The 26593-nt window shown below is 38.4% G+C and overlaps 1 protein-coding gene across 7 annotated transcripts in view; it reads right to left on the reverse strand.

Moving 5' to 3' along the window:
- Window positions 1-1927: 1927 nt before the first annotated feature.
- LOC116258190 (pterin-4-alpha-carbinolamine dehydratase 2, mitochondrial) overlaps window positions 1928-26593 on the reverse strand; it is a 37829-nt gene continuing 13163 nt past the window's right edge. For 2 of the 7 annotated variants that reach the window (XM_031635342.2, XM_031635343.2), the window contains 2 exons: window positions 21254-21322; window positions 19666-20063 (listed from right to left, as the gene is read on the reverse strand). In XM_031635342.2, coding sequence (XP_031491202.1) covers window positions 19966-20063; window positions 21254-21322 — 167 coding nt within the window. In that variant the 3' untranslated portion in view covers window positions 19666-19965. Of the gene's footprint in view, window positions 2322-3492; window positions 3562-7321; window positions 7446-7551; window positions 7638-8452; window positions 8527-9851; window positions 9914-10014; window positions 10214-19665; window positions 20064-21253; window positions 21323-26593 lie in introns of those variants that run through there. The other 5 variants (XM_031633519.2, XM_050078690.1, XM_031633520.2 and 2 more) reach the window with 5 other exon arrangements.

Below are 26593 nucleotides of genomic sequence, written 5' to 3' on the forward strand. Positions count from 1 at the left end.
CATTTCTGTCGTATGTATAGATGAGGACTAAGACATGATGATTTGCAGATCAGTGCCTATATAAGCTACAAAGACACCAATCGTTTTCATATATGCCAATTGTCTGCTTAATAGTTACTACAGTAGCAAAGTATTTGACACGGAATATCACAATATTAAGCTAGAGAGAGATTGTTTGTCATACAAATTTATTCTTTATTACTTTTCTTAATGAAATTACGTGTGTGAACAACAGCCAATGACACTTACACATTTCTGCATAAGTGGTTCAAGAAATTCCGGGAATACAGAAATCGCAGCTTCTACATTGCAGGAGAGAGCTATCCAGGTACTTATAAGACATCCTGTAACTCATGCATTTATCCAGAGGTAATTTAACTTTCCAGTTTGACCTTGTAAAAGTATATGAAACTCTGTCAGAACGTGCATGTGGACCTTGTCATGAGCTAGAAGTCGATAAGATTGCATCCTCGATCTGGACCCAGTACGATTAAGATCTGCCAGGCCAACCTGCTGAATATAATTGCAGTTTATGTTTTCCAATATCTTTCTATGGTTATGCTATAGGTTTTCATTTTGAAATAAATGAAAAGTAATCTTGATAGATCACCAAATGACCAAATAATTCTTTTCAAACTTATCATGAAACGTCGGTGAAAGAATAACTGTGGGAAACTGGTTGCATCTGCAGGGAAGTATGTTCCAGAATTGGCAGAACTTATCTATCACACGAACAAGGATCCGTCTTTATATATTAACCTTAAGGGCTTCTTGGTATGTTTCTTTTTAACAGAAGATCACTCTTCATTTTTCTGTTAAATTCCTTTTGAGATATTTCGATGTTGAAAGGTACTGGTTTGAAATGGAATCAGTTGGAAAATCCAGAGACTTCAGATGCAGAGGATTGGCAAGGCATGGTGGATTATGCGTGGAGCCATGCGGTGGTCTCATATGAAACATACAGAATCATCAAAGAAACATGTGACTTCAACAGTAGCAAAACATGGAGCAACGCAAACATGGAGCAACGAGGAGTGCAATAAGTCTGTGCAAGAGATCCTGCAGCAATATTTTCTTTGTTGTGTTGAAAAATTAAAGCTAGATTTTCAAATTCCATGTAATGTTGAAAAAAGCATAGTTTAAAAAAGATACATTTTGAAGATATCAAATATCGATTAAGACATAACCTGATGAAAACCAAATTCCTTCTTATTACTGCATGTTTGTGTGTTTTCTATGCCAGTAATTTGAACAAAAACAAACACTAGACAAGACAGACAGAACATGCAGAACTAACCATAAAAGACACAAATATCGGACAGAACGGATAGATCAGACAAAACAAAAACAAACATCAAACAGAACGTACAAAACAAACAGAACATACACACAAAACAAACGCCGGACAAAAAAAACGTAGTGTTCTGTTCCTAAAATCATCAAATGGTGGACAAGGAACATCATTGTCCATACAACACGACAGTAGTGTAATGGACAGGACGTCGTGTCTGTCTTGTCCCAATGAACAATCAAACGACCTCTTAAGTACCATAAGTCCATAAAAACCAATGCCAAGTACATTCGTCCTCTAATTACTCTGTATAACTAATATCCTATGCCAGCTACAAACACTACAACATTTTGATAAGCACCATATATGCAAAGGGCTGCGCACCATATATGCACAGGGATGCATACGAGCTGAGTCAAGCACGACTCAACTCAAAAAACTCAAGCTCAAAATTGAGTCAAGCTCAGCATAACAAGCTCGTGATCAACTCAACAATACAAGATCGAGCTTGAACTCAACTCCTTAAACTCATTTATGTATATAATCATGTCTTGTTTTTATAACTCATTAACTAGTTTAGTTGTTACTTGTTTAACTATTTTCTCACTATCATTCAACATAGAGGTGAGTCAAGTATAAAAGAATCTAAGTTCTTACAACTCGAAGTCAGCTTGTTTAACATTTTGTTTATAAACAAGTCGAGTTTAGATGAACGACTTCGAGTCTAGATCAAACCAGCTCACCTCATTGTACAGCCTTATACCTGCACAGGCATGTGTGCATGTAGAGAAACAGAGAGAGAGAGAGAGAGAGAGAGAGAGAGAACGACCAACTTGCATATGAAAACTTGCATGTTCTAACACTAAATAAGCGAGTGTGCTATGATCCAAGGCAGAAACATGCGACTCAGGAGGCATCCAATAGTTTCCACATCAGTCCATTCTCGGTTTTGCTTTTCGTCTTAAAAGAGGATTCAGATCAAGGGCGTCAATTTTTGCAGCTAGTATAAAGTCATTCTCAGTGAGTCCACCTGTCAAAAACAGATTAGTGAGGCAATAACAGTCTTGATGCAATCAACTCTAGCTTTCAATGCTTTTGACAAAATCGTCATTTATGAAGGACAAACAATAAGCAGTACAAACAACCTTAAAGGGGCTGTTTGGCAACAATAACACAACTTTACTATCCCATGAATTTGCCTATAAAATAGAGCAGAAGATTCATAAAACACTTGTAATGGTGTTCTATAAATCTATCTCATTTTTGGGACAGGTTCATGAGACAGTAACAGAATGCTACTGTTGCCCAACAACCCCTAGAGTACATGGATTTCATCATTTAACATTGGGAAGAATTTAGTCATTTGATCTTGAAACTCACAGGACAAGTTGTTCCCTCCAATAAGCTCTATTAACACCATCCTAACAGCTTTCTTAGTTTGCCAAGTACCACGGTTAGAATGAAAAGCAAGAGATGAAAAGCAAGAGACCATATTTAACCTAGTTCAAGAATTTAAGTGAATGGCTCCGCTGGAATAGAGTGAAACCTAAACATGAATTAAGTTTCACATGGGAGCTGACGGGGAGCATGTAGAGAGACAGTTTATGTGGATCACAAACTCATGAGATCCCCTCAACCTGGTATCATGACATACAAAAGTTAATCCCATTAGACGAGTGAAGCTCTGGCAGGCACATTGGGTGTTGGTTCACCTAGTGAACCAGTCAAGACAAGATGTCCCAACATGAAACAACAGCATGTCCAACATGAAAATTGATGGGAAGTGCACACTTGTGAACAATCAAAAGAGAGATATAAAGTGGATTGTGGAGAAATAACTAGATTAAGTATGATTTTTAAGTTAAATAAATACTTCTACGGTAAGTATAAAAGAGAAATTTAAAATGTCCTCTCTCCTAAAATTCAGTTGATTGAAATGTCTTCCTGGTAAAGAACTTTCTACATTTAGTGAGATCCTCTTAGAAACAGTTCCCCAAACACAAAACATAGCCAGACTCTAGTTAGAACACTATTTTGTGAGTTTACTAGACTTATAAATTCAAGGAACTCCTCTTAGCTTATCATTAATAGAAGTATAGAGCCGAGAAGGATTATGTGTATGTGTACTGTTTCCTCCCTTATGATGGAGAAACCTCACAATTCAGCTACCTGAGTAAATTCCATTAACTTTACAGGCTTACCAGCTGAGTGTGTCCAAATGTCAATCTTGACATTGTTCCAGCCGACAAGATGAAGATCGGGATGATGCCCTGCAGTAAGACGAAGAAATGTGAGGTTACTTCATCCTGATACAGCCAAGATAAATGGTTCACTGTACTTTTACCTGATGTCCATATTTTCTTTATTTCTCAATTACATAATAGCAATGTTGTAAAAGGCATATTATAATGTGTATCGGTCGGGCCGACCTATACAACGTATTGTAAAATTATTTTTAATCCAAAAGATTAAGAAAAATCAGAAAAAAAAATTAAAAAAAATAATGAAAAATTTGTTCTACATAAAAAAAACTCATCACACACATAATAATGAACATTCATGATTCATCATTCATAAACCATAATATGTTACCACTAGATTAAGAAAATAAAACATCTTCATAAAATTAAATAGAAACCTATGGTAAACTTTAGAAATAATAGAAATATATATATAAAACTTGAAATTGACAGATTGTATACCTTTTGTAGATAAAGAAACAGAAAAGCCCTCTTCTTCCAAACACAAATGAGTTTCCAAATCTTCCTCCAAAGAGGCAATTTCTACCTCAAATCGACAATTTATTTGGCAATTTCTCTCCAAAACAGGCAAAAAACTCTCTTTACAAAGTTCTTAGAAGTGTAAGAAATGAAGGGGAAGAAACAGCTCTAAAAAAGGAATCAATCAAAAGGGGCATCATGACTCTTTTTAAAAAATTGCACTGTATCATTACGGGCTGATACAGCTGCCATATTGTAAGATACCAATAATATACATACAATAGATATGCAAACTGTGTATCGTAGTTGTATGGTATAGGTTTGACAACCCATATGATATATGTCGTACGATAAGCCTCCATATCGTATATGGATAACACTGCATATGAGATCATTCTCCAGTAATCAGTGCAGAAATTAGTTAAGCGATTTATGAGTAAAGATGAAAAAATATAAATGCACACAACCAACTGAAAGAACATTAGAAAGACCGAATAAGAGAAGATCTAATAAAAAATGCACACTACCAGCTGAACAAAAGCATTAAAAAGTTTGAATAAGAAAAATCCAATAGGAAATGCACAAAATAACCGAATAAAAGCATTAAAAATAAGGAACAGAAAAGACCCAGTCAGACAAAATTTTATATGAACAGGACAAGAATAAAAGGGCTTTCACCAAATTCATCTCTGCCTTGTCGCTAATAACGAGTTTGTCCCTGCCTGCCCTTACTTTTCCAAGTTACTTCATGAGGTTAATTCTGTTATTTTTTCCCCTTTTCAGTAAGTACACTTGAAAAAGAAAGACAAGAATGATCCAGTAGAATGAAAAAAATTATCATATAGCATATAAGCATCTTGCTAAGTGAACAACTATTGTAAGCCTTTAACCTTGACTGAAGTAGCAAAAGGATGGAGTTCAGCAAAGTGCAAATGTAGGGGAAGACTTGTCCATAGTGACATGGCATGATTGAATGTTCTGGTTCAAATGAACCTACTAATTATTAGTTATCACACACAAACTTAAAGAGTCAAACATTTTCACAAGAATTTTTATGTAAAGCTAAATAAAATATCAGATGCTTTTATCAACAATTTTATGGTCTGATGAGAGTTGGATTCCATATCCAACATTGCAATCTGACAGAATTAGCGTCCAATTTAGAGTCAGTTTTTGAAATAGTGCCATAGGCATATCTCAGGGTCATCGTGACAGCATAATAGCCTTAAAAGAATGAGCCCTTCAACAAGTTTTATTGACAGCTGTTTGATTCAACTTCAGCAAACCACACTAGAATTTTTTAACACAAAAGAAGAAATTAGGAAGGCATTTAAACCATAAGAAAGAACGAATTGACAAAAGAATATGCCAAAGCAAAAAACTAGCTAACTGTGAGTAGCAACATGACTTTCTTAAATAGAAAATACATATCTCAGTCAGTAGATTAAAGACTACTTTGAAGTTTGAATTAACACATATAAGTTTCATCAACATAAAATAATTATGATCTTTTTCCAAAATGGTAATATCAGAGGTATGAAAACAATACTTGCTCAACCCCATGCATGTTTTACGCGCATTCACTGTCAGTGTGATGTTTATGTTAATTGTTAACTCACATGAAACAAGGTAGAGAAGTAAACTTCTAGAGCACAAGAAAGTCCTACGAAGACTACCTTATGTCACTGACACCTTATAGTTTATACATTATTTGGAAAGGCATATAGAGAGATTCATTGGTTTTTAGTTCTGGTTTCTTTATATTTATTTCTCTATTTTATACTCAGTGACAGCATTCGTTTTTCTGACACAGTTCAACTTGCTTAGACGTGCATCAACAGGACCTTGTAGTGAAAGTCTATACGTTTCAGAACTGTGACTGAATTACACAAGCAACATGCATGAACTATACTGACTAACATACTATTTTCATTCTAACACCTGTTACCACATCTTATTGTTGTTGACCATGATAAAATCTAAACCATACACCTGTTCACATTTCCATCCAGATTCGGTCTCAGACTTGCCTAGAAATAGAGACAGTCTCAAATTAGCCATGTTTCAACCTATAACTTCTACCTTCCAGGCCTAGTTAGACCTTAATCAAATGGCAGACCCTTATGCCGTTGCCTCCATGATCTGTATAGTCCCAGTAGGGCTGTCCAAATGGTTCCCACCAAACACAAACCAACCATGGAGCATATTTTTTACAGCAAAGAGTGATTTAGATTAAAGAAGTATTACATTGATTGTCGAGAAGACAAGTCTACCCAAGAGGACAGCTGCATTTAGCCGTGATTCATCCTTTGCACCCTTTTCACTTCTTTCTTCTTCTCTGGGTGGATAAGACCAGGATTACCTTGACATTCACGGGATATACACTGGCTACCCTGGTAGGTAGTAGTTGAGGTGCCCTTTTGACCACTAGATGGCTAAGGAGTACACCCAGCTCAGATCTTGTAGAAAGGGATGCAAACTGGTGGTTTTCAACTTTCAACCCTTCCCATATGGCTTTAAGTTTTTGAGGTTACCTATCTACATTTTTTTGTACATATACCTGCCCTTTTTTCTCTCTCCCTGGTTTCTCAACAATCTCTATCGAGAGGTATCAAGAGATCTTTGGTTTTGTAACTAATATGTTTCTTCCTTGTTTTCTAAAAGTGAACAGCATACTCTAGCTTACAAATAATGTTCCCATGTCACAGGTAAAGCTCAACTAGGATATACTGGATGGTTAACAATGTCTCAAGACTCTCAACTAGAGCATAGGGAATCAAAGCACTATAAATTATTATAAGCAACAGAAAAGCATCCCTGATGCAGAATTTCATGCAACACATATATACAGGAACAAGAAGTACATTCAGATGGATCTGGAAGCAACTTTGAACAGAAATTTATGAGCAATAAGTGGTTCATTCCCTGAAAGGCAGAACAAGATGTCCTGTTCTATTGTTCCCAGAACAGGTAAAATAGAATGTCCTCTTCTCAAGTAACAAGAATAGCTCAAGAAACAGTGACAGTATTCATTGAGTGTCCCTTGAGTTACTTCACATATTCCTTCTCATATGCACGTAAGGGTATGTTTTCACATGTTCTGCATCTGAGGTTTGCATCCATTTTGATGGAACAAAACTGCAGAATTCCAGTTCAGTGCCACAACAACAAATTAAACATATTCAACCAGGTTATATCATTGCAAATGCATCATAGAAGGAGAAGACAAATATAAAAATTGAATTTCTTTCACCCGATATGAAAAATCTGCTGTGAAGTGAATAGATTGATGAAAAGAAAAAGAAGCTACCTTCAGCTTCTGCAACATTTGCAACCATCTGAAAGAATTCCAATCCCTTGATGAAGGTCTTAACTTTCCATGATTTGTGCAGTTTCAGAACACCTGACTGATTTTGAAGATTCCATCCTGGCACCTACAGTTTTGTAGGATTTCACCATCAAGATCTCTTTCTACCTCTTGTTTCTCAAAAAGATATGCCAACACCCTATAGATAAAAAATTTCAAGATAAAAGTTATACCTTCTGAATTAACTCAGATGCTGATTCTTCTGTCATAGGATGGAGGTTTTTTGAGTCACATGGTACACATTTCTTCTCTGACAAGGCTGTCAATACCAAAGAAAAAAGTAATATTGGAACTTCGACTCATTTAGGGAAGCAAATTTTTCAGTAGACGTTTTAAATGTAATAAGGATCAGTAGCGGGAAACTTAAATGAATAATGGTTATTTAACCAAATTATAAAGAGAAATGTATCACTGAACATGTGCAATAGAATTCATCTCTAGCACTATAACTTCTCATAAATGAAAGACATTCCACCATATAAAAAATATATTCTGATCCCAAATCAACATGCACACATGGGCGGCATAGCAGCTGAAACACAGGATGTCATCATAAAATGAACTACCTTAGCCAATTATGGGTCGTTGGGAGTGTATAGATCCTCACAGAACCACGACATTCTATATTGCAATGCAACCACTAGAAGAGAGCAAACAAACTATGCATGTCTATTTTAAGTGAATCAACCATCCCAGGACAGGTGATAAAAACAAAAATGAGGCCTTCTTGTAAAGAAGACATAATATGCTTCAAGGGAAAAGCAACTGACAGATTGAGTTGTCAAGTAACATGAGAGTACTGATGAAAATCAATTGGTCGAATGAAATACATAAACTATTTAATGACTTAACGTAGTAAAAGTCCTTACAAAAGAAGCTTTCAACATCATGACTTGATGCCATAATAAATGTCAGATGAACAGGCTACACAAAAGATGAACAAAGCAACAACGGTTTGGTTGGCCAAACCCTGGAGGCATAATATAGAGTGGTTCTCACAGGCAAGGATCATCAAAATGTTGAGTAATGGATGTCTACAGAAAATCTTCAAGAAAGAAAAAAATCCTCGCACACCTTTAGCTTGACAGCTTCCAAAAAACCGAGATGGTGGTTTCCTGGTTGACAGGACCTTCAGCTGAAATATGTCACTTAAAAATCCAAATCTATATAAGAACAACTCACTTCCAAGAAACATCAAAGAAGAGAAAGAAGCTCAAAGAATAACAAGGAAGAATTATAAGCCTCTGGTCTAGTTATATACAGCCCCATATCCAGGAAAATGGAAAAGCTTTAACAAAAACAAAGTCATAGACCAGACCACAAATGGAATGATCAAAATCATGTGCAGCAAAACTTAAACAAAAACTCCATGACTACCTGGCCATGTTAAGAACTCTGTTCTGAAAGGATAATCAAGCAACTAAAACATAATATTTCATCCGTTAGGATACACCCATAGTTTAACCACATATTCGCTTCTAAGCAGCACTTTCATATTTGAAAACCTGAAAAGGTATTGCATCTGATGGGACATGCCTTCTACATGTAACTGCAACTAATTTAACATTTCATAAAGAAGGAAAACTCGTTGTGACTCTTTGAATTACAGTCACCAAGGCCACCAAAACCACATATCTCAATATCCACACGAAATTATTCAAAAGAATCAGCCGATCTCTCACTAGACACACAGCTTTTGAAAACATTACAAGTAAAACAATGTAATTGTTATACATCTATAACATAAAATGAGTAATCATGGTTCATATAGCATCCTTTGCTTGGAAGATGGGGTTCCGCAGAATGTGGAACGTAATTGTTCTTTCAGATGAATAAAAAGAAGATCACCTTGAGTTCCTCAAATTTTGTGGGGCAAGGAAGTGAAACTGCTTACATTATCCTACTGCATCTAATCCCATCGGTTTGTTGGTAATATCTTTTAGAACTGTACATTCGTGATTAAAGTAGTTCAGGCGAGGACCTGGTACAGTTGTCTGAGTGCACATGCCTCTTTATCACATCATCCAGTGCAGGTTGTGTTCTGAACCAATATTGCACCTTTCTGTCCGATAGAAACTACAGTAGCCAATTTGTTGTTTCTTAGGCAGGACGTACGTTGCATAAATGCCAAATCATGCAAAATCTTATTACTGTAGTTTTAAACTTCAAACATGACCACCAGTACTTATTTTCGTGTTTTCAGCAAAGATAAGATCGTCGCCACATTCGTTTTAACATAACCGAGTAGCCTTTTTTCATCACGTCCAGTTTCGGAAGGAGCTTCGAAGAACTTCGTCGGCCTTAACCAACCACCTAGATAATTCCCATCATTTACTTTAAGGAACCAGAACACAATTTTGTGCTCTGGAAGAAGGAATAACCAGAGCTACCAAGAAGCACCCAACAAGAAAACAGAAGGAACCAAAATTCAGAAAGGAAGAAAAAACAGAAACGATTCGAAAAAGAGAAGTACCACAATCCGTGGCTTCCGAGGGCGGATTGGTGGACATTTCGGCCCTCGATTCCACTCCAAATCTACAACCGAATCAAAAGCAAACTTGAGACAGAGAGAGAGAGGTTTGGGTGGGGTGGGGGTGGGGCTCGGGGAGAGAAAGAAAGAGACAGAGAGAGAGGACCTCGGAGAGACGAAGAAAGAGTCGCGGTCGCAACGCGGCACTCATTATGGCGTCGTCGCTAAAAACTCACGGAGAGCGGTTCGGTTCACGGCCACCGCCTCACAGAGCCACGCATCCGTCGAAGCGTGGAATCTCCCCCAAACGTTGGACGAAACATCGCCAGACCTCGAGTCCCCGCCACCCTTCTCTCGCGATTGCCCGCACCGACCCAAACGGTCCGGATTCGGGCCGAATTTAATCTCTATCATATTCACCTCAATTCGATTTTATATAAATAGATTTAAATCCATAAATGGTCGGAAGCCTCTCCCTTAATCCAGGCCTGGATTCAGGCCAGACATTTATCGACAATGATAAATTTGTTCCCAAATCCAAACCCGGATCAAGGTTCACATTTATTGGCAATGACAAATTTTGATAAAATAATCCAACAATAAGATGATTTATTTTTAGTAAAATTGTGTTTGTAATAATGCGTTAACCATTCAAAAAATTAAAAGCAACAAGCATGAACTGGTTGCAAGCTTTTCTGCATTTGATCATTGTCTATTTTGAGGTTCAGCTTGCACGATGTGCATGTACGTTATAATTGGGATTTTTTTCTATGACCTGAATGTAATAATTAGCAATTTTAGAGAGAGAGAGAGATGTTCTTGTGGTTTTAGGTATTTGACCTAACAAGCAAAAGTTGTCATATTAATGAGATTAGACACCACTACTTAATCAGTTTAGCTACTGAGAGGGAAAAATATGATAAACTTCAATCACAAACTTGACTGGAATTTAGGAAGTGGAGAACATTGTAACTTTGCTTCGTTCTCATATTTTTGGTTCTAATAATTCCAGTTTCATTTTCTCTAATTTATGTTTATATATGAATAAATAACAGATAGACGTTACATAAATCTTTAAATTAAATTGTTATAAGCTTTGATCCATGAATTCAAAAAATGCATTGAACCAGATTTCCATATTCTTGCGTGGCAGTATATCAGTGATTTACATTACTATGATCTTGAAAAGAAAAAATTAACCCTGGGAACATATCGAAACATTAATAGCATTTTATTTGGTATTTCCAGTTCTTGCGGTATAGATCATGATCATTTTTGGAACAGCTCCAAAGTCCAAAGTGCCACAGCATCAAACTGCTGGCAGCTTGTTTTGTTCTACTTCAAATGCAATTGGGTTCATTGACATATGTGAATAAATCATGTTGCCGAGACACATAGTTAAACTGATTAACATCAAATATTCGATTGTTAACTCAATTCAAACAAGTCTTTGTTCACATAAAGTTTACTAAACCGATCTAGATCCGTATTTGGTAAATTAAAAGTTAGAATGTTACACCTTTCCAAAACAAAAGGCTTGGCCTTGTTGTTACCATTCTGTGTCATTTAACCAACTAAATGACTTCAAAGATTGACTGTGAAACCAAGTAGTTTTGGTTACTTTTGTAAGAAAAGTTTCCCCTGGAATGAGAAAGTGTTTATCGTATGGAAGCAATTACCAAGTATGATTTGTGTCCTTAAGAAGTTGTTCGACAGCATGGACACTTTGTATGACCGAGCGTCCCATGAACCTACCAAAAGATCGAGGTAGATTCATACAACACTAGAACTATTGTTCTATAAACATGCCCCAATCTTTGGTGCATGTTCAAGGGATATTCACCACCAGTCATATCAGCATGATTTTTCTCAAATAATTTTAAAAAATAAAAATAAATACTTTTTTTTTTAACATCCACAGGTCCGATGTTCTTTCACCAATAGGCTGATAAATACTAACAAAAGGGCAACAAAATGTACACACAATGTAAGGGGCACTAGTAATAAAATTTTAGGCTGATAAATATTAACAAAAGGGCAACAAAATGTACACACAGTGTTAGGGGCACTAGTAATAAAATTTTAAGTGAATAGACACCAATATAGAAATGAGAAAACTTGCTCCATGTATCAACATGAAAATAACCGTTGGGTTTGTGTAGGCAATTGCACACATGTGCCTCTGTCCTACCATTTGTCTTTTACTTACGTTTTTCTTTAAACGTCAGTGAAGGGAAATCATTATTAACATGTAGTGGATCTTGCCACTGGAAATTCCTTGCTTGGTCGAGTCCAAATGAAGAACCCTATAGCGGTGAAATTTGCTACCAGTATAGATTCATTAAAATGAAAACTTCCAATGACACGTTAGAACAATCAGTGAAGTCCCTCATCACTAACGAAACATGCCAAACATCAGTAAAGGTATGAGGATATACGGGCATGGATGGATCCACGTCATTGATAGTTGGGTCGTTCGAAACCTACAGCGGTGAGATTATTCACCGGTATGGCATCTGCATTAGTGAACTTCCATCAATGCAAAGTTAATGTCAATAAAGGTCAATCATTCTGACGTTTCTTGTGAAACATCAGTAAATATATATATATAAATCGCCTACATGAACTTTTTAGTGACGTTTTTCTACAAAACGAAAACGTCAATGCTTTTTTTAATTTTTAATGGCTTTTTTCTGTGAACGTCACTTAAGGTCTTCAATCTTTAGTAGAAATTTTCAAAAAAACGTCAATAAAAAACTCATTTTCTTTGGTTTTAAGTGATGTTTTTGTGGAAAACATCAATAAAAAGGTCATGCCCATCAGTGACGTTGCTCGTAAGCGTTAGCAAAAATTTTCAAAATTTTGATCTCCCATATTTTTTTTTTAAAATTTCAAAAATCTAGTCTTTTAGAGTATAGCAACTGTACAGTTTTTTTTAAAAAAAAATTTCTCCCGTCCTTCCTTTTCCACTCATATTTGACGTCTGAGTAACTTGAAAATTCTTATTTCTCATTTTTCTTATTCTTATGAACTTTATTTACTTTTTTTTTTGGTCCAAACTGCCAGCCAAATAATCAAAGCTCCAGAACTCCTTCTATTGAGAAGAATAGTTATGCAAGTTCCTTTGTGTTATAATTGAAGAGGCTTGCAGAGGTGAACATGGTCACCGGTCACGTCAGTAAAAAATATGATAATATTGTGTCAGTAAAATTGATGCAATTTTAGTGACACAATTTTTTGCCTAAGTAAAAAATGTCAAAATCCATTTTTAGTGACATTTAATTTTTCACATGATCAATAATTTTTTTTTTCTAACCTAGTGTGGAAATGTCAGTGAAAGTATCAGCAACACTACTTTCAGTGAATGTCTCCATGCATGGTGGCATCTACATTTTGTCGGGATGGATCATCATCATCTGCCTTCCTGTGTTGTTCTTTTTTTTTTTCCAGTGACGAAGGACATCCCCATCAATGAGACTGAGAGAATCTGAAGACAACGCCGGCATTGGAAGAGTATAAGAATACAAAACCAGACGGAGGAAACTGGTTTTCTTTTGAAATAAAAATTTTGCATTAATTAATCGAACAATGCTGCTTGGCTTTCTAGATTCTACAAACTTTCCAATGTTGATCACTTCTTTATCACCTCAACAGCTTCATCCCCAGATTTGTGGTTTACTCCAAACCACAATATCCGACTCTCAAACAAGTCTCATCTTGCCAGTATGTCGGCTTAACATTAATTTCTGAGCACAGAAACACTTCAAATTTTAGTAAGGGCGGAGCCACGGGAACCGGCAGGGGCCTCGGCCCTTCTTCAAAAAAAATAAATAATTTTTTTTGTGAATATTTAAAAAATTAATTTATTCAAAATAAAAATGCTAAAAACTATATTTCAGCACTTTTGAAAATTTTGAAAGTATAATTCGGCTTCTCTCGTGAGAAACTACTAACTCCGCCCTTGATTCTGATTACTAGAGAACATCGAGTTGATTATCTGTCAACTTCAATGGCGGCATTTATGTGGGAGCAAAAGAAGAGAGCTGGGTGGCATGGTGGGGCTACCAAAATCTATGGCCCGGGAATCTCTATTTTGCCTACAATATAATTTTATACAACATTAACAACTAATGTTTGTCTTTTACTTAAGTGGTCTGATATGAATCTCTCTCTCTCTCGTTACGTTAATTTTTTCTAAGATCCTGTTCCTTTTAAATTTTGCTCTAAAAAAGATGCCGCCAGTTTTTTTTTTTTTTTCATTCCTTATTTTTATTTACTTTATTTAGTTTTTTTCTTTGTTTCTTTTTGCTGAAACTGCAGACAAGTAGCTGAAGGTCTAGAATTCCCTCCATTGAGAAGAATGGCTTCCTTTTTTCACATAATTCAAGAGACCTACAGCGGTGAAAATTTCACCGGTTTTAGTGACAGATTTTCCCATCAGTAAAAGAACAAATGAGAATTGATTTCAGTGGTATTTAATCTTTTGCGTTAGTAGAAGTCAAATTTTACGGAAGTAGTGCGAAAACATCTATAAAAGTATTAGTGATACTATTTTTATTGACATCCAATAAAAATCGTCACTAAAGGTTTTACTGATGTTTCGTTTTCACTAATGCTTTTTCCGTGTAAGTAAAAACCTTGTTTTAAGTAAACTTCTTAACCACCTTTCCCGTATCAATGGGAAAGCACAACGATACGGCCCCCTCATAATATCGGTTCACCAAACGGGCCAATATCTACTCACATATATGTCCCTGCATTTTTTGATATATAAACAGATTTTATTAGATTTTTTTCTTTAGTTGTCTCGAAAGAAATCATTTATAAATTTTCGATACACACTCATTTGTTGATGGGCGCGTACCAGCCAAACCCAGTCTCGGCAATGTTTGAGGTAATGGATCGGAGAAATATTCAAAAAAAAATTAGAAAATGATCGGAAATGGAAGATTTCATATATATATTACAAAACAATTAGATATGGACAAGTTAGAATCTGGTATCGATTCTAAAACTTGCTGACTCATGATTAACGACAACTATTCCTAAACATTAACTATTCCTAAACATTACGCGGTCAAAAGTAAGTATTGTGCACTTGGATCATGGTGAAAAGTAAAAATATTTTTTTATAAATTCTCTGAAAGCATTAATCTAGAGAGAGAGAGAGAGAGAGATAATTCAGATAATTCAGACAACATTTGATAAACTCCACCAGTAGAGAGATAATTATGACGACATTTGATAAACTTAACCGGTACCAAGAGCATGTTACAGATGAGATATACATGAGACCTGACAGTTGGGTGTATGCCATCACCCGCATTTCAGATCCAATTAGTTATGCGATTTCTTATGAAAACAGGACTTGGGTGTACGTTTTGAGACTTGGATTTGGACATTGAGATCTAGAAAAGAAAAAACTATTTTTCTAATTTTAAACAGATAACAAATCCGGTATCAATATTCGATCCCTTTACAAGAAAAAAATAGATAAACTGAATTTTTTAGATGAAATAACAAACGATAAGCATTGCTCTCTCCGAATACCGATCATTGTTGCGTCGCACTTGTTCAAAGTTTCCACATTTGTTCCAAGTTCGCTACGAATCATCATTTGTTCATTTATCTCCTGCTTTTTCCAATTTTTGAAGTGAACCAGTTCATTATCGTGTTTAGAAGGTAGGTAACCACATATTAATACGGTTGCCTTTACCTGAACACACCCGTCCACTTGTGTTTCCTGTTTTTAATTTCAAGTGGTTTTCATAATTCTCCACAAGCTTTGCGCAGAAGCCATTGACGTTCATGGCAGAGATGGCCATCCTACCTCCTTCTGCATCTGATCTTCACAACCTCTACGTCCTTGCGGACGCTGCTGTCACCTTGCTCAACCAGCAGCAGCAGATGAACGCGAAGCAGGGCCACCAGCAGCAGCAGCAGAAGAAGAAGAACGTGAAGCAGGGCCAGCAGAAGATGAAGGTGAAGAAAAGTATCAAGAAGAAGCAGGGCCACCAGCAGCAGCAGCAGAAGAAGAAGAACGTGAAGCAGGGCCAGAAGATGAAGGTGAAGAAAAGTATCAAGAAGAAGCAGAAACGGCCATCTCCACTTGCACCTCGTAGGGTGCAGCTGCAGCAAAGTGCTCCTGAACAGCCGCAAAGGGCTCCTGAAAGATGGCTGCTAGAGCTGGTGGCTGAGCATGGAGGCATGGGGCCACCGGCGTTCCTGTGTGCGAAGAAGTTGACAAAAAGCGACACCAACCGGAATCTCAACCGCTTCGCCATTCCAAGGAACATCGCCTACGACGTCTTGCGCCCTCTTATGAACGATGAAGAATGGAAGTCAGTCTGCAGTACAGGTGGAAGGATTGGAGGAGGAGGGCTGCGGGTGCAAAGCCATGATGCCGTTGGGTCAGTAACAACGCTCTGTTTCAAGTTGTGGGAGAGCAACATGATGTTTCTTTTCAATGATGGCTGGAAGCACGTCGTTGAGCAAAACGTTCTTCGGCCTGAGAAGGACGTGGTTGAGGTGTGGTGCTTCAGAGATTCTGCCATGGTTCTGCACTTTGCCTTTTGTGTCGTTAAAGGAGAAGAAGAAGGAGGAGGAGGAGGAGGAGAAGAAGAAGAAGAAGAAGAAGGAGGCAGAAAAAATGACGAGGAGGATGGACTGGTTGAAGACGGCTTAGTAGTACTTGAGGAGGAGGCAACGGTTGCTATGAAGGATGACAACATAGTCTCTGCCATACAATAAGAAGAAAATGAAGAAGATGAGCGCTGCTGCCATTGGGTCCACAAGAAGCGCAGGACAATCTGCGCATGAGCTTTGCTGTGCAAGATGAGGAGGGCATTAAGGGAGCTAGGGTAGGCAGGGGGTTGCTTAATTGCTTTCTTTCTGCAGATTGGTGGGTTGGGGATTTGAAGGTAGCAAGCTAGATTATGATCTCATTTTTTGAAGTACCCATTCTTTTCTACACATTTTCTGTAAATCCATCTTCATTCTTTGAATTCTTTGTAATGACCATTCAATAAAGGTTCACAATTGTAAGTTGTTTATTAATAACCACATACCAACATCCCTTTCCCTACTGTTTCTGCATGATCTGCAATTCTTCTACTCCAATACTTGCACAGAGATTAACGATTTACTGTCATTTAAAAAGATTGCTTTCTCCCTAACGTACGCTCTAATGAGATCGCAGATCCTTTCCCTATTCAAATTTATCTCCAGAAAATTTTGTGACCGCAACAGGGTTTTAATCTCAGCTCTGCCCAGTGGCAGCAATCATCTTTGACAAAAGATTTTCTCTGTCACCACCAATAATCTTCCAATCAGCTCAACCTAAACAGTTACATGGTATGTGTCATAGATACGATCATCTTAAGGGAATACTTTATCGGATTGTGGTTCTAATTTGTCTTCGAAGCTTTTAATCTTATGCCACGAGTCAAGGTTGGCTCGGCTTGCCCCTGACTGGCCCCCAACTTGGCCTTACTCAGCCCGACTGGTTTGAGTCAGCCCTAACTCACCCCGATTCAAGTTATTTTAAACCCAACCGGGTAGACGAGTCAACTCGCTGACCCAACCATATGCCGATTCGATCTGAGTCATGGGTTTGTCAACTATGTGCTTAACCCATCAACTTGCCACTTTATTTGATTTGTAGATTTCATTGCGAGGAGCAATGCTATGAATAAAACATTGAGGGCCCCAACCAACTGCATGTGATTCCTTCAATGACCTCTTTTAGGATTAGGGACTTAAGAGTAATAGAAAACAGTTGCAGAAGTTTTATTCGGCATAATTACAAAGAAAGAGCAGGAGAATATGAGGCGTAAACTCGATTCGTCTATGGCTAATCTAGTTTGGTTCAATATGCAATTCAAAGTTTTCTTTGAAGTCCTCCACACACACCTGCTGACGGCACACATGCACAACTTATAGGAAGGGTTCTATTTAAAGCATTTTTGTTAGTTGTCAAAAGAGGGTTTGTTGGGAGGTCATTACAAATGCATGAGGTCTTTCAACATTGGTTGCAAGATTAACATACTTTTGTGAGCGCTTGAGGACACTAGAATAATCACTGTGAGAACAACTTAAAAGCATCAAACCAAAGGCAAATATTGAACAAAATTCAATTTGATCCACATGAGAAATAATTAGCAGATGGTGCACATGAATGAAGATGGGTTTGCGAAATAAAATGATTTCTTAAGGATGATTTCTTTTTCTAGAGACATAAGTCCATAAGAAGTTGGTTGACAAAATAAAGAACAATTCTTTTAAATTCAAGTTTACTTCTAGTTGTAAAAGAATATAATTCCACCATGACTGTCAACGGTATTATGGAAAATAAACCTTGGAAAAATATGAAACAACTATGAAAAAATCTCTATTTTTTTTTCAAAACCAATTAATTGCATGGTTTTCTGTTATATGGTTGCTTGGAATGCCCCATTTGCCTTGTTCTAACTGTTATTTCTCTAAATTTCCCTCTCTAATGAAGAAGTTAAAGCAGCAGCGTTCAACAGTCCTGGGTGTGTGATCAACCATGAAAAACAACATTCATGCTCTCAAGATCGATGGAAGATAAGATTTTGATTGTCCATGAGCTGATGAATAATATGAATATACACAATAAGACCTTTGTGCTTCTAGGCATGTCAAAACCTAAGACATTTCCAATTGACACTTTCTTAGCAATGCATTGAAGGCAACAGAGTATAAGGATTGGTTGATCGCGTTATGGCATGTAAATAAAACGTTGCATATTGTTGTCATCAATAGAGTGGAAGATAGTTCTAATTATCTCTTCCTTGTTCTCATTATAATGCTCAGTAGACGTCTGAAATTAATTGGAGAAAGTTGTCTATTAATTATTGGGCTTTGGCATTGTCAAATTGTTATTTTATATCAATAACTATGCAAAGGTGTTCTAAGTCTCCTAAGCATACCTCTATGCCCGAAAAAGGCTGAAGCCTCTAACCAACCCCTCAGCCAGTAGAGGACGTGCTTTGATGCTTCAATATGCTTTGATCACCTATCCCTATCTGATCCCATAATGCCAACCCCTTTGAGAATAACTTCCTCGCTCTTACTCTTAACAAAAATGCTTACACTTTAAATCCTTGCGGTCGCTCTTACTCTACACAAATCCTTACAACCTGACTACTACATCTATCGCTCTCTTTATTGAACACTGGCGATCAAACATTCAAAAAGAAAGGACACTGGCTTTTTTCAAACTAGTAGTGAAAATCCAGTTTCCTTACATCTAGAAATATAATATAATCGAACGGTTGACAAATTATCGCACATAAAACAATTTTCTTGCTAGCTGGAATTTTATTAAGGTTAAAAATTTCTAAAGATGAAAAGTCAAACTCCTCTTTTCTTCTTTAACTTCTAGTTTTTTATAATCGTTTAATCCCATTGGATTGTTACATAGAGTTCATATTCCTCACTGATGTTTCGGGTCCCAAATAAATGCTACCACAATGCACGTTCATGACCTACAAATAGGTATAAATTAATTCATTTTAATGACTCACAAGCGATGGCTTTCAAAGGCCCTACACACTTAGGTACCATAAGTCCATAAGAACCAATGCCAAGTACATTCGTCCTCCTATCACTCTGTATAAATAATATCCTATGCCAGCTACAAACACCACAGCATTTTTATAATCACCATATTTGCATACGGCTGCATAGGATCATAGGAGCCAAGTCAAGCTCTGACTCAACTCAAAAAACTCGAGCTTGAACTTAAGTCAAGCTCAATAGAACAAGCTTGTGATCAACTCCACAATACAAGATCAATCGCGAACTCAATGTAGTAGAGCTGAGATAAGTTTAAACGAATCAAGTTCTTACAACTCGAAATCAACTCATTTAACATTTTGTTTATAAACGAATCGAGTTTAGATGAGCTAATTCGAGTCAAGATTGAGCTGGCTCAACTCATTGTACAGCCTTATGCCTGCACAAGCATGTGTGTATGTAGAGAGAGAGAGAGAGAGAGAATGAGCAACTTGCATGTTCCAACGCTAAATAAGCAAGTGCGCTACGATCCAAGGCAGAAACATTGCAACTCAGGAGGCATCCAATAGTTTCCACATCAGTCCATTCTCTGTTTTGCTTTTCGCCTTAAAAGAGGATTCAGATCAAGGGCATCAATTTTTGCAGCTAGTATAAAGTCATTCTCAGTGAGTCCACCTGTCAAAAACAGATTAGTGAGGCAATAACAGTCTTGATGCAATCAACTTTAGCTTTCAATGCTTTTGACAAAATCGTCATTTGTGAAGGACAAACAATATACAGTAAAAACAATCTTAAAGGGACCGTTTGGCAACTACACATTGTTACTATCCTATGAACTTGCCCTATCAAATGGAACATATTCATAAAACACTTGTAATGGTGTTCTATGAATCTAACCCATTTTTAAGGCAGGTTCATGGAACAGTAACAGAATGCTATTGTTGCCAAACAATCCTTATAGTACATGGATGTCATCATTTAACATTGGGAAGAATTTAGTAATCTGATCTTGAAACTCGTAAAACAAGTTGTTCCCTTCAGTAAGCTCTATTAACACCCTCCTAACAGGTTTGCTAGTTTCCAAGTACCACGGTTAGAATGAAAAGCAAGAGACCATATTTAACCTAGTTCAAGAATTTAAGTGAACGGCTCCGCTGGAATAGAGTGAAACCTAAACATGAATTAAGTTTCAAATGGGAGCTGACGGGCAGCATGTAGAGGGACAGTTTATGTGGATCACAAACTCATGAGATCCCCTCAATCTGGTCTAGTGACATACAGAAGTTAATCCCATTAGACGAGTGAAGCTCTTGCAGGCAAATTGAGTATTGGTTCACCTAGTGCACCAATCATGACAGGATGTCCCAACATGAAACAACAGCCTGTCCGACATGAAAATTGATGGGAAATGTACAGTTGTGAAAATAGTCAAAAGAGAGATATAACGATTAGGTTTATGAGAAGGGTATGAATTTCAGTGGATTGTGGAGAAATAAGTCAATAACTAGACTAAGTATGATTTTTAAGTTAAATAAATACTTCTACGATAAGTATAAAAGAGAAATTTAAAATGTCCTCTCCTAAAATTCACTTGATTGAAATGTCTTCCTGGTAAAGAACTTTCTAAATTTAGTGAGATCCTCTTCGAAACAGCTGCCCAAACACAAAACATAGCCAGACTCTAGTTAGAACACATATTCGTGAGTTTACTAAACTTATAAATTCAAGAAACTCCTCTTAGCTTATCATTAATAAAAGTATAGAGCCGAGAAGGATTATGTATATGTGTACTGTTTCCACCCTTATGATAGAGAATCCCCACCATTCAGCTACCTGAGTTAATTCCATTAACTTTACAGGCTTACCAACTGAGTGTGTCCAAATGTCAATCTTGACATTGTTCCAGCCGACAAGATGAAGATCTGGATGATGCCCTGCAGTAAGACAAATAAATGCGAGGTTACTTCATCCTGACACAGCCACGATAAATGGTCAAGTGTACCCTTACCTGATGTCCATATTTTCATTATTTCTCAATTACATATTAGCAATGTTGTAAAAGGCGTATCATAATGCATATCCGTCGGCCTGACCAATACAACGTATTGTAACATATACTAGCAATGTATTGTAAAATTATTTTTAATCCAAAAAAATTTAAAAAAAAATCAGAAAAATTAAAAAAAATCATGAAAATTTTGTTCTATATAAAAAAACTCATTACGCACATAATAATGAACATTCATGATTCATCATTCATAAGCCATCATATGTTAACACTACAATACTACATTAGGAAAATAAAATAAACATCTTCATAAAATTTGTAGAAATACGAACAAGAAGAAGACGAAGAGAAACAATGATCACGATGTAACGTGGAAAACCCTCAACACGAGGGAGAAAAAACCACGAATGAGGAGGAGTTGGTGCCCACTAGCAGCCAGACTCTCTCTCTCTTAAGATTATCATTAACACTTAAGGATTAGGGTTACATGACTTAAGTAGAGCCCAAAACGGGCTACAAGGCGGGTCGGGTATGGATCCGGACCCGAAACCCACAATCTATCAACACTCCCCCTCAAGTTGGGCGTACATATCAAACATGCCCAACTTGGATACATTCCTCTCAAATGAAGCTGAAGGAAGAGCTTTCGTCAGAACATCAGCAGTTTGGTCTTCAGACTTCATGTAAGGTAAGATCAACTCTTTCGCATCAATCCTTTCCCGAATGAAGTGACGATCAATTTCAACATGTTTTGTTCTGTCGTGAAGAACAGGATTGTTGGCTAAGTTGATTGCAGACTTGTTATCACAATACATCTTCATAGGTCCTTCAATCCCTATTCCAATGTCGGTCAACAATATCTTCAACCATAATAACTCTGACACTCCCATAGCAACTGCCCTATATTCTGCCTCTGCACTGGATCTAGAGCAAACATCCTGTCTCTTGCTCCTCCATACAACAAGGTTTCCTCCCAAGTAGACACAGTACCCTGTAGTGGATCGTCTGGTATCACCACAACCTGCCCAATCCGCATCAGAATAGCCCTCGATTTCCACAGTCTCTTGTTTCACATACAGGAGTCCCTTACCAGGATTTTTCTTCAGGTAGCATAGCACTCTGTCCACAGCCTTCAGATGTGCATCGGTTGGCGCATGCATGAATTGGCTCAAAACATTCACCGCAAAGGTGATATCAGGTCTCGTGAGGGTAAGATAAATTAGCTTCCCAACCAAACGTTGATATCTTCCCTTGTCTTCTTCACAGAGAGGCTCTCCATCTCTAAGACTCAACTTGTGCCCAGTGTCAAAAGGGGTAGGAGTAGGTCTACATCCCAATTTCTCAGTTTCTTCCAGCAGATCTAATGTATATTTCCTTTGGTTTAGTACAAGACCAGTACTAGACCTAGCAACCTCCATACCAAGAAAATACCTTAGTTTGCCAAGATCTTTGAGGTCGAATTCTGTAGCCAGTAACCCTTTTAGCTTGATAATCTCCTCCTCATCATCTCCAGTAACAATCATGTCATCTACGTAGACGAGCAGGAGAGTAACCTTGCTCTCCTTCTTCTTCACAAACAGAGTGTGATCTCCATTTCCTTGTTTGTATCCATGACGTATCATCACTCTTCTCAGTCGTTCAAACCACGCTCTGGGCGATTGCTTAAGGCCATACAAGGCCTTTTTCAGCTTACAACACTTTTCTGGTTCTTCATATCCTGGAGGCATATGCATATATACTTCTTCTTCGAGGTCACCATTGAGGAATGCATTCTTAACATCCAGTTGATACATCTTCCACTCCTTCATCACAGCTAGGGATATAACCACCCTCACAGTCTTCATTTTCGCAACAGGAGCAAAGGTTTCCAAGTAATCAATTCCATATTTCTGGCTAAACCCCTTGGCCACAAGTCGAGCTTTATATCTTTCAACACTCCCATCTGGTTTGTACTTGATGGTATACACCCATTTGGATCCAACTAGGTGAGCGGCTTCAGGAATCTTCACAACTTCCCATGTCAAGTTTCTTCTTAGGGCATCTATTTCTTCTTTCATTGCATCAACCCACTTGGAGTCACTTTGAGCTTCAGCGACAATCCTGGGAATCACAGCCAAAGAAAGAGTAGAAACAAAGCACTTGTAATCTTTCCCAAGTCTGGAATAAGAAACAAAATTACCAATGGGGTGTTGAGTACATGACCTGACACCCTTTCTCAGGGCAATGGGAAGATCGTCATTCTTCTTTTCAACCTCATCATGGGTCTCCACGGTCTCCTCGGTAGGACTTGGTTCATCCAGGGAAGGAGTGGCATTGGGATTGGAAGTAGATCTAGCATCACAAGTCATCACCTCTGTCCGAGTACCTCGTCTAGAGTAGAACTGTCCAAACAACTGAGGGCCTTCATTCTCAATGCTATTGTCACCCCTTTCCTCCTTCTCAGACATATCAACAGTATTAAGTGATTCTGCTTTCTTGTAGTCCAAAAAATCTATAAACTGAAGTTCCTGTCTCTGAGAATACTCTTTCCTGCCCACAGACTGCTCCCCCTGAAGAGGATTCGCACCAAAGTAAGAGGCATGTTCCAAGAAGGTAACATCCCTCGTAACATAAGCTCGACCAGTAATAGGATCAATACATTTGTATCCTTTTTGCGTAGGGGAGTATCCAACAAAGACACCTTTGATAGACCTAGGATCAAGTTTCTTGACATTTGGACTGTGATCATGGATAAAACATACACAACCAAAAACACGAGGAGGAAGAGGAAATGGTGGACGACTGCCAGGAAGCAACGAGTGGGAAGTCCTACCATTTAAAACACGACTGGGCATGCGGTTAATAAGATAGGCACTAGTAAGAATTGCATCACCCCAATAGTGTTTAGGAAGATTTCTCTGAAACAAAAGAGCCCTGGTGACATTAAGAAGTTGACGATTTTTCCTTTCAGCTACCCCATTTTGAGGGGGGGTGTAACTACAGGATGTCTCGTGAACAATCCCCCGTTGTCTAAGAAACTCCTCAACAGGCCGACACATATACTCACGGGCATTATCGGACCTGAAAGTTTTAACATTCGCACCATACTGGGTATGCACAAGAAGAATAAATGTCTCGATGATTCGAGGAACCTCGCTGCGGTTTTTTAACAAGTATATAAATGTAGCACGAGAGAAATCATCAATGAAAGTGATAAAATACTGGAAACCTTGACGGGTATGAATGCCCGAAGGTCCCCATACATCAGAGTGAATCAGAGAAAAAGCTTCATTAGCACAACTAGAAGAAAGAGGGTACGAAGCCCTCACATGTTTGGCAAACTGACAAACATCACAAGAAATAGAAGACACATCAAAGGAGGAACACAAGTCTGGAAACAAATGTTTCAAAATCCCAAAAGGTAAATGCCCAAAACGTTCATGCCAATACATAAAAGACTGAAGACAATCTTCTCTTCTCTTATCTGTCTTGCGGATCGCTGTCAACAGAGAAGTAGCCACATGTATGGGAAGACGATATAATCCATCAGAAGCTAAACCAATCCCAATCCTCTTCCCTGTCACCAAGTCCTGCAAAACACAACGATCGGCAGAGAATATAAGTTCACAATTCAATTCTTTAGTAAGTCTACTGACTGATAAGAGATTTAAAGGAAACTGGGGAACATGTAAAGCGCCCTGCACATGAAATTTGTCCAACAAGGACAGAGTGCCTTCGCCGGCCACACAGGTAGAGGAACCATCTGCAAGAGAAACACGTTCCCTTCCCGAGGACAACTTATACTCATGAAACAATTTTGGATTACCTGTCATGTGATGAGTAGCACCACTATCGACAATCCATTCCCCCACAGAAGAGTTACCTTGATTGCCAATAACTGCAAGAGCATGATTAGCTGTAGTTCCCTCTGAGGTCTCAGTCTTGTTGACATCGAGCCTGCCCAAATAAGCCCTTAGTTCACGAAGCTGGTCAGCAGAAATGAAGACTTTTTCTCCACTAGAGGCTTGCACTTCAGACACAGGCGTTCTCCCAATCAAAGATCTCCCTCTGTTCCCCTTCTTTTCTAGATGAAGATCCCAGCAATAATCCACAGTGTGACCTGTCTTCTTGCAGTGAGTGCACCTGCGAAGAGACCTAGATGGGCCGCCAGGACCACGACTCACGAGAGCAGATCTCTCGTTATAGGGCACAAGTTCCCTCTTCCCTTCTTTTGTAACAAGCCTTCTCTGTTCTTCCGCTTCAACACAGGAGTACACATTTTCAATACTGGACACCTCCCCTGAATTCAAAATCTGGCTTCGAACACCTTCAAACTCATCATTTAAACCTGCTAAAAATAGGAACACCCTGTTTTCCCATTCATGAGCAACATAGAGCGCCTGATCATGGGGACAATGCCAAGGAATATCAGAATGATAGTCAAGCTCTTCCCACTTGGCTTTCAAAGCCCCATAGTACTCTGCAACAGACGAGGTCCCTTGTCGAATGCCATAGACTGTCTTCATTACTTGGTAAGTACGAATTGCGGTCTTCTTTTGGCCATACATTTGCTCGAGGACCACCCACATGTCTCTAGCAGTCTTCTTCCGAAGGATAAGGGGCTGAATATCGGCGGAAACGGAATTGACAATCCAAGTTTTCACTTGATTATCCTCAAGAAACCAAGTATGCCACACATCACTTGTTCTTGCTGGTTCGGGGTTGCTCCCATCAATATAGGCCATGCGACCACGGCCAGCAATCCCCATGGTCATAGCAGGCGACCACGAGAAATAATTATCCTTGGTGAGGCGAAGAGTGATGACCTGCATGGGAACATTCTCAGTTCTAAAAGCCCCTATTTCAGTGGGATTGGTGTTGACGGTTGACGAGGAAGAGGCTGCCATAATCACAGACCAGTCTAGCTACGGGTGAAGCCCAGTAGGCAGCAAGGGCAGCAGGGAGCAACAGCACAAAAAGGCAGAGAGCAGGCAACGGACAAAACGGAGAACGCCTAAACCTCACCGGCAGAAGAGACAGCAACAGAGAGGCAGCACCGGAGAAAAAACGAAGCAGAATGGCGCGGCGCTGGGCGGAAACAGACCGCCGGAACCAGGCAGAGCGGCGCACCGGCGGAAGCAGACCGCCGGAAAAAGACACGGCGGTGGGCGATGCGTCGGATGACAGAGAGGAACGCCGCTGGACAGAGCGTCGCTGG

The sequence above is a fragment of the Nymphaea colorata genome, chromosome 7 (genome assembly GCF_008831285.2).
Source record: "Nymphaea colorata isolate Beijing-Zhang1983 chromosome 7, ASM883128v2, whole genome shotgun sequence".
Classification (NCBI taxonomy): Eukaryota; Viridiplantae; Streptophyta; class Magnoliopsida; order Nymphaeales; family Nymphaeaceae; genus Nymphaea; species Nymphaea colorata.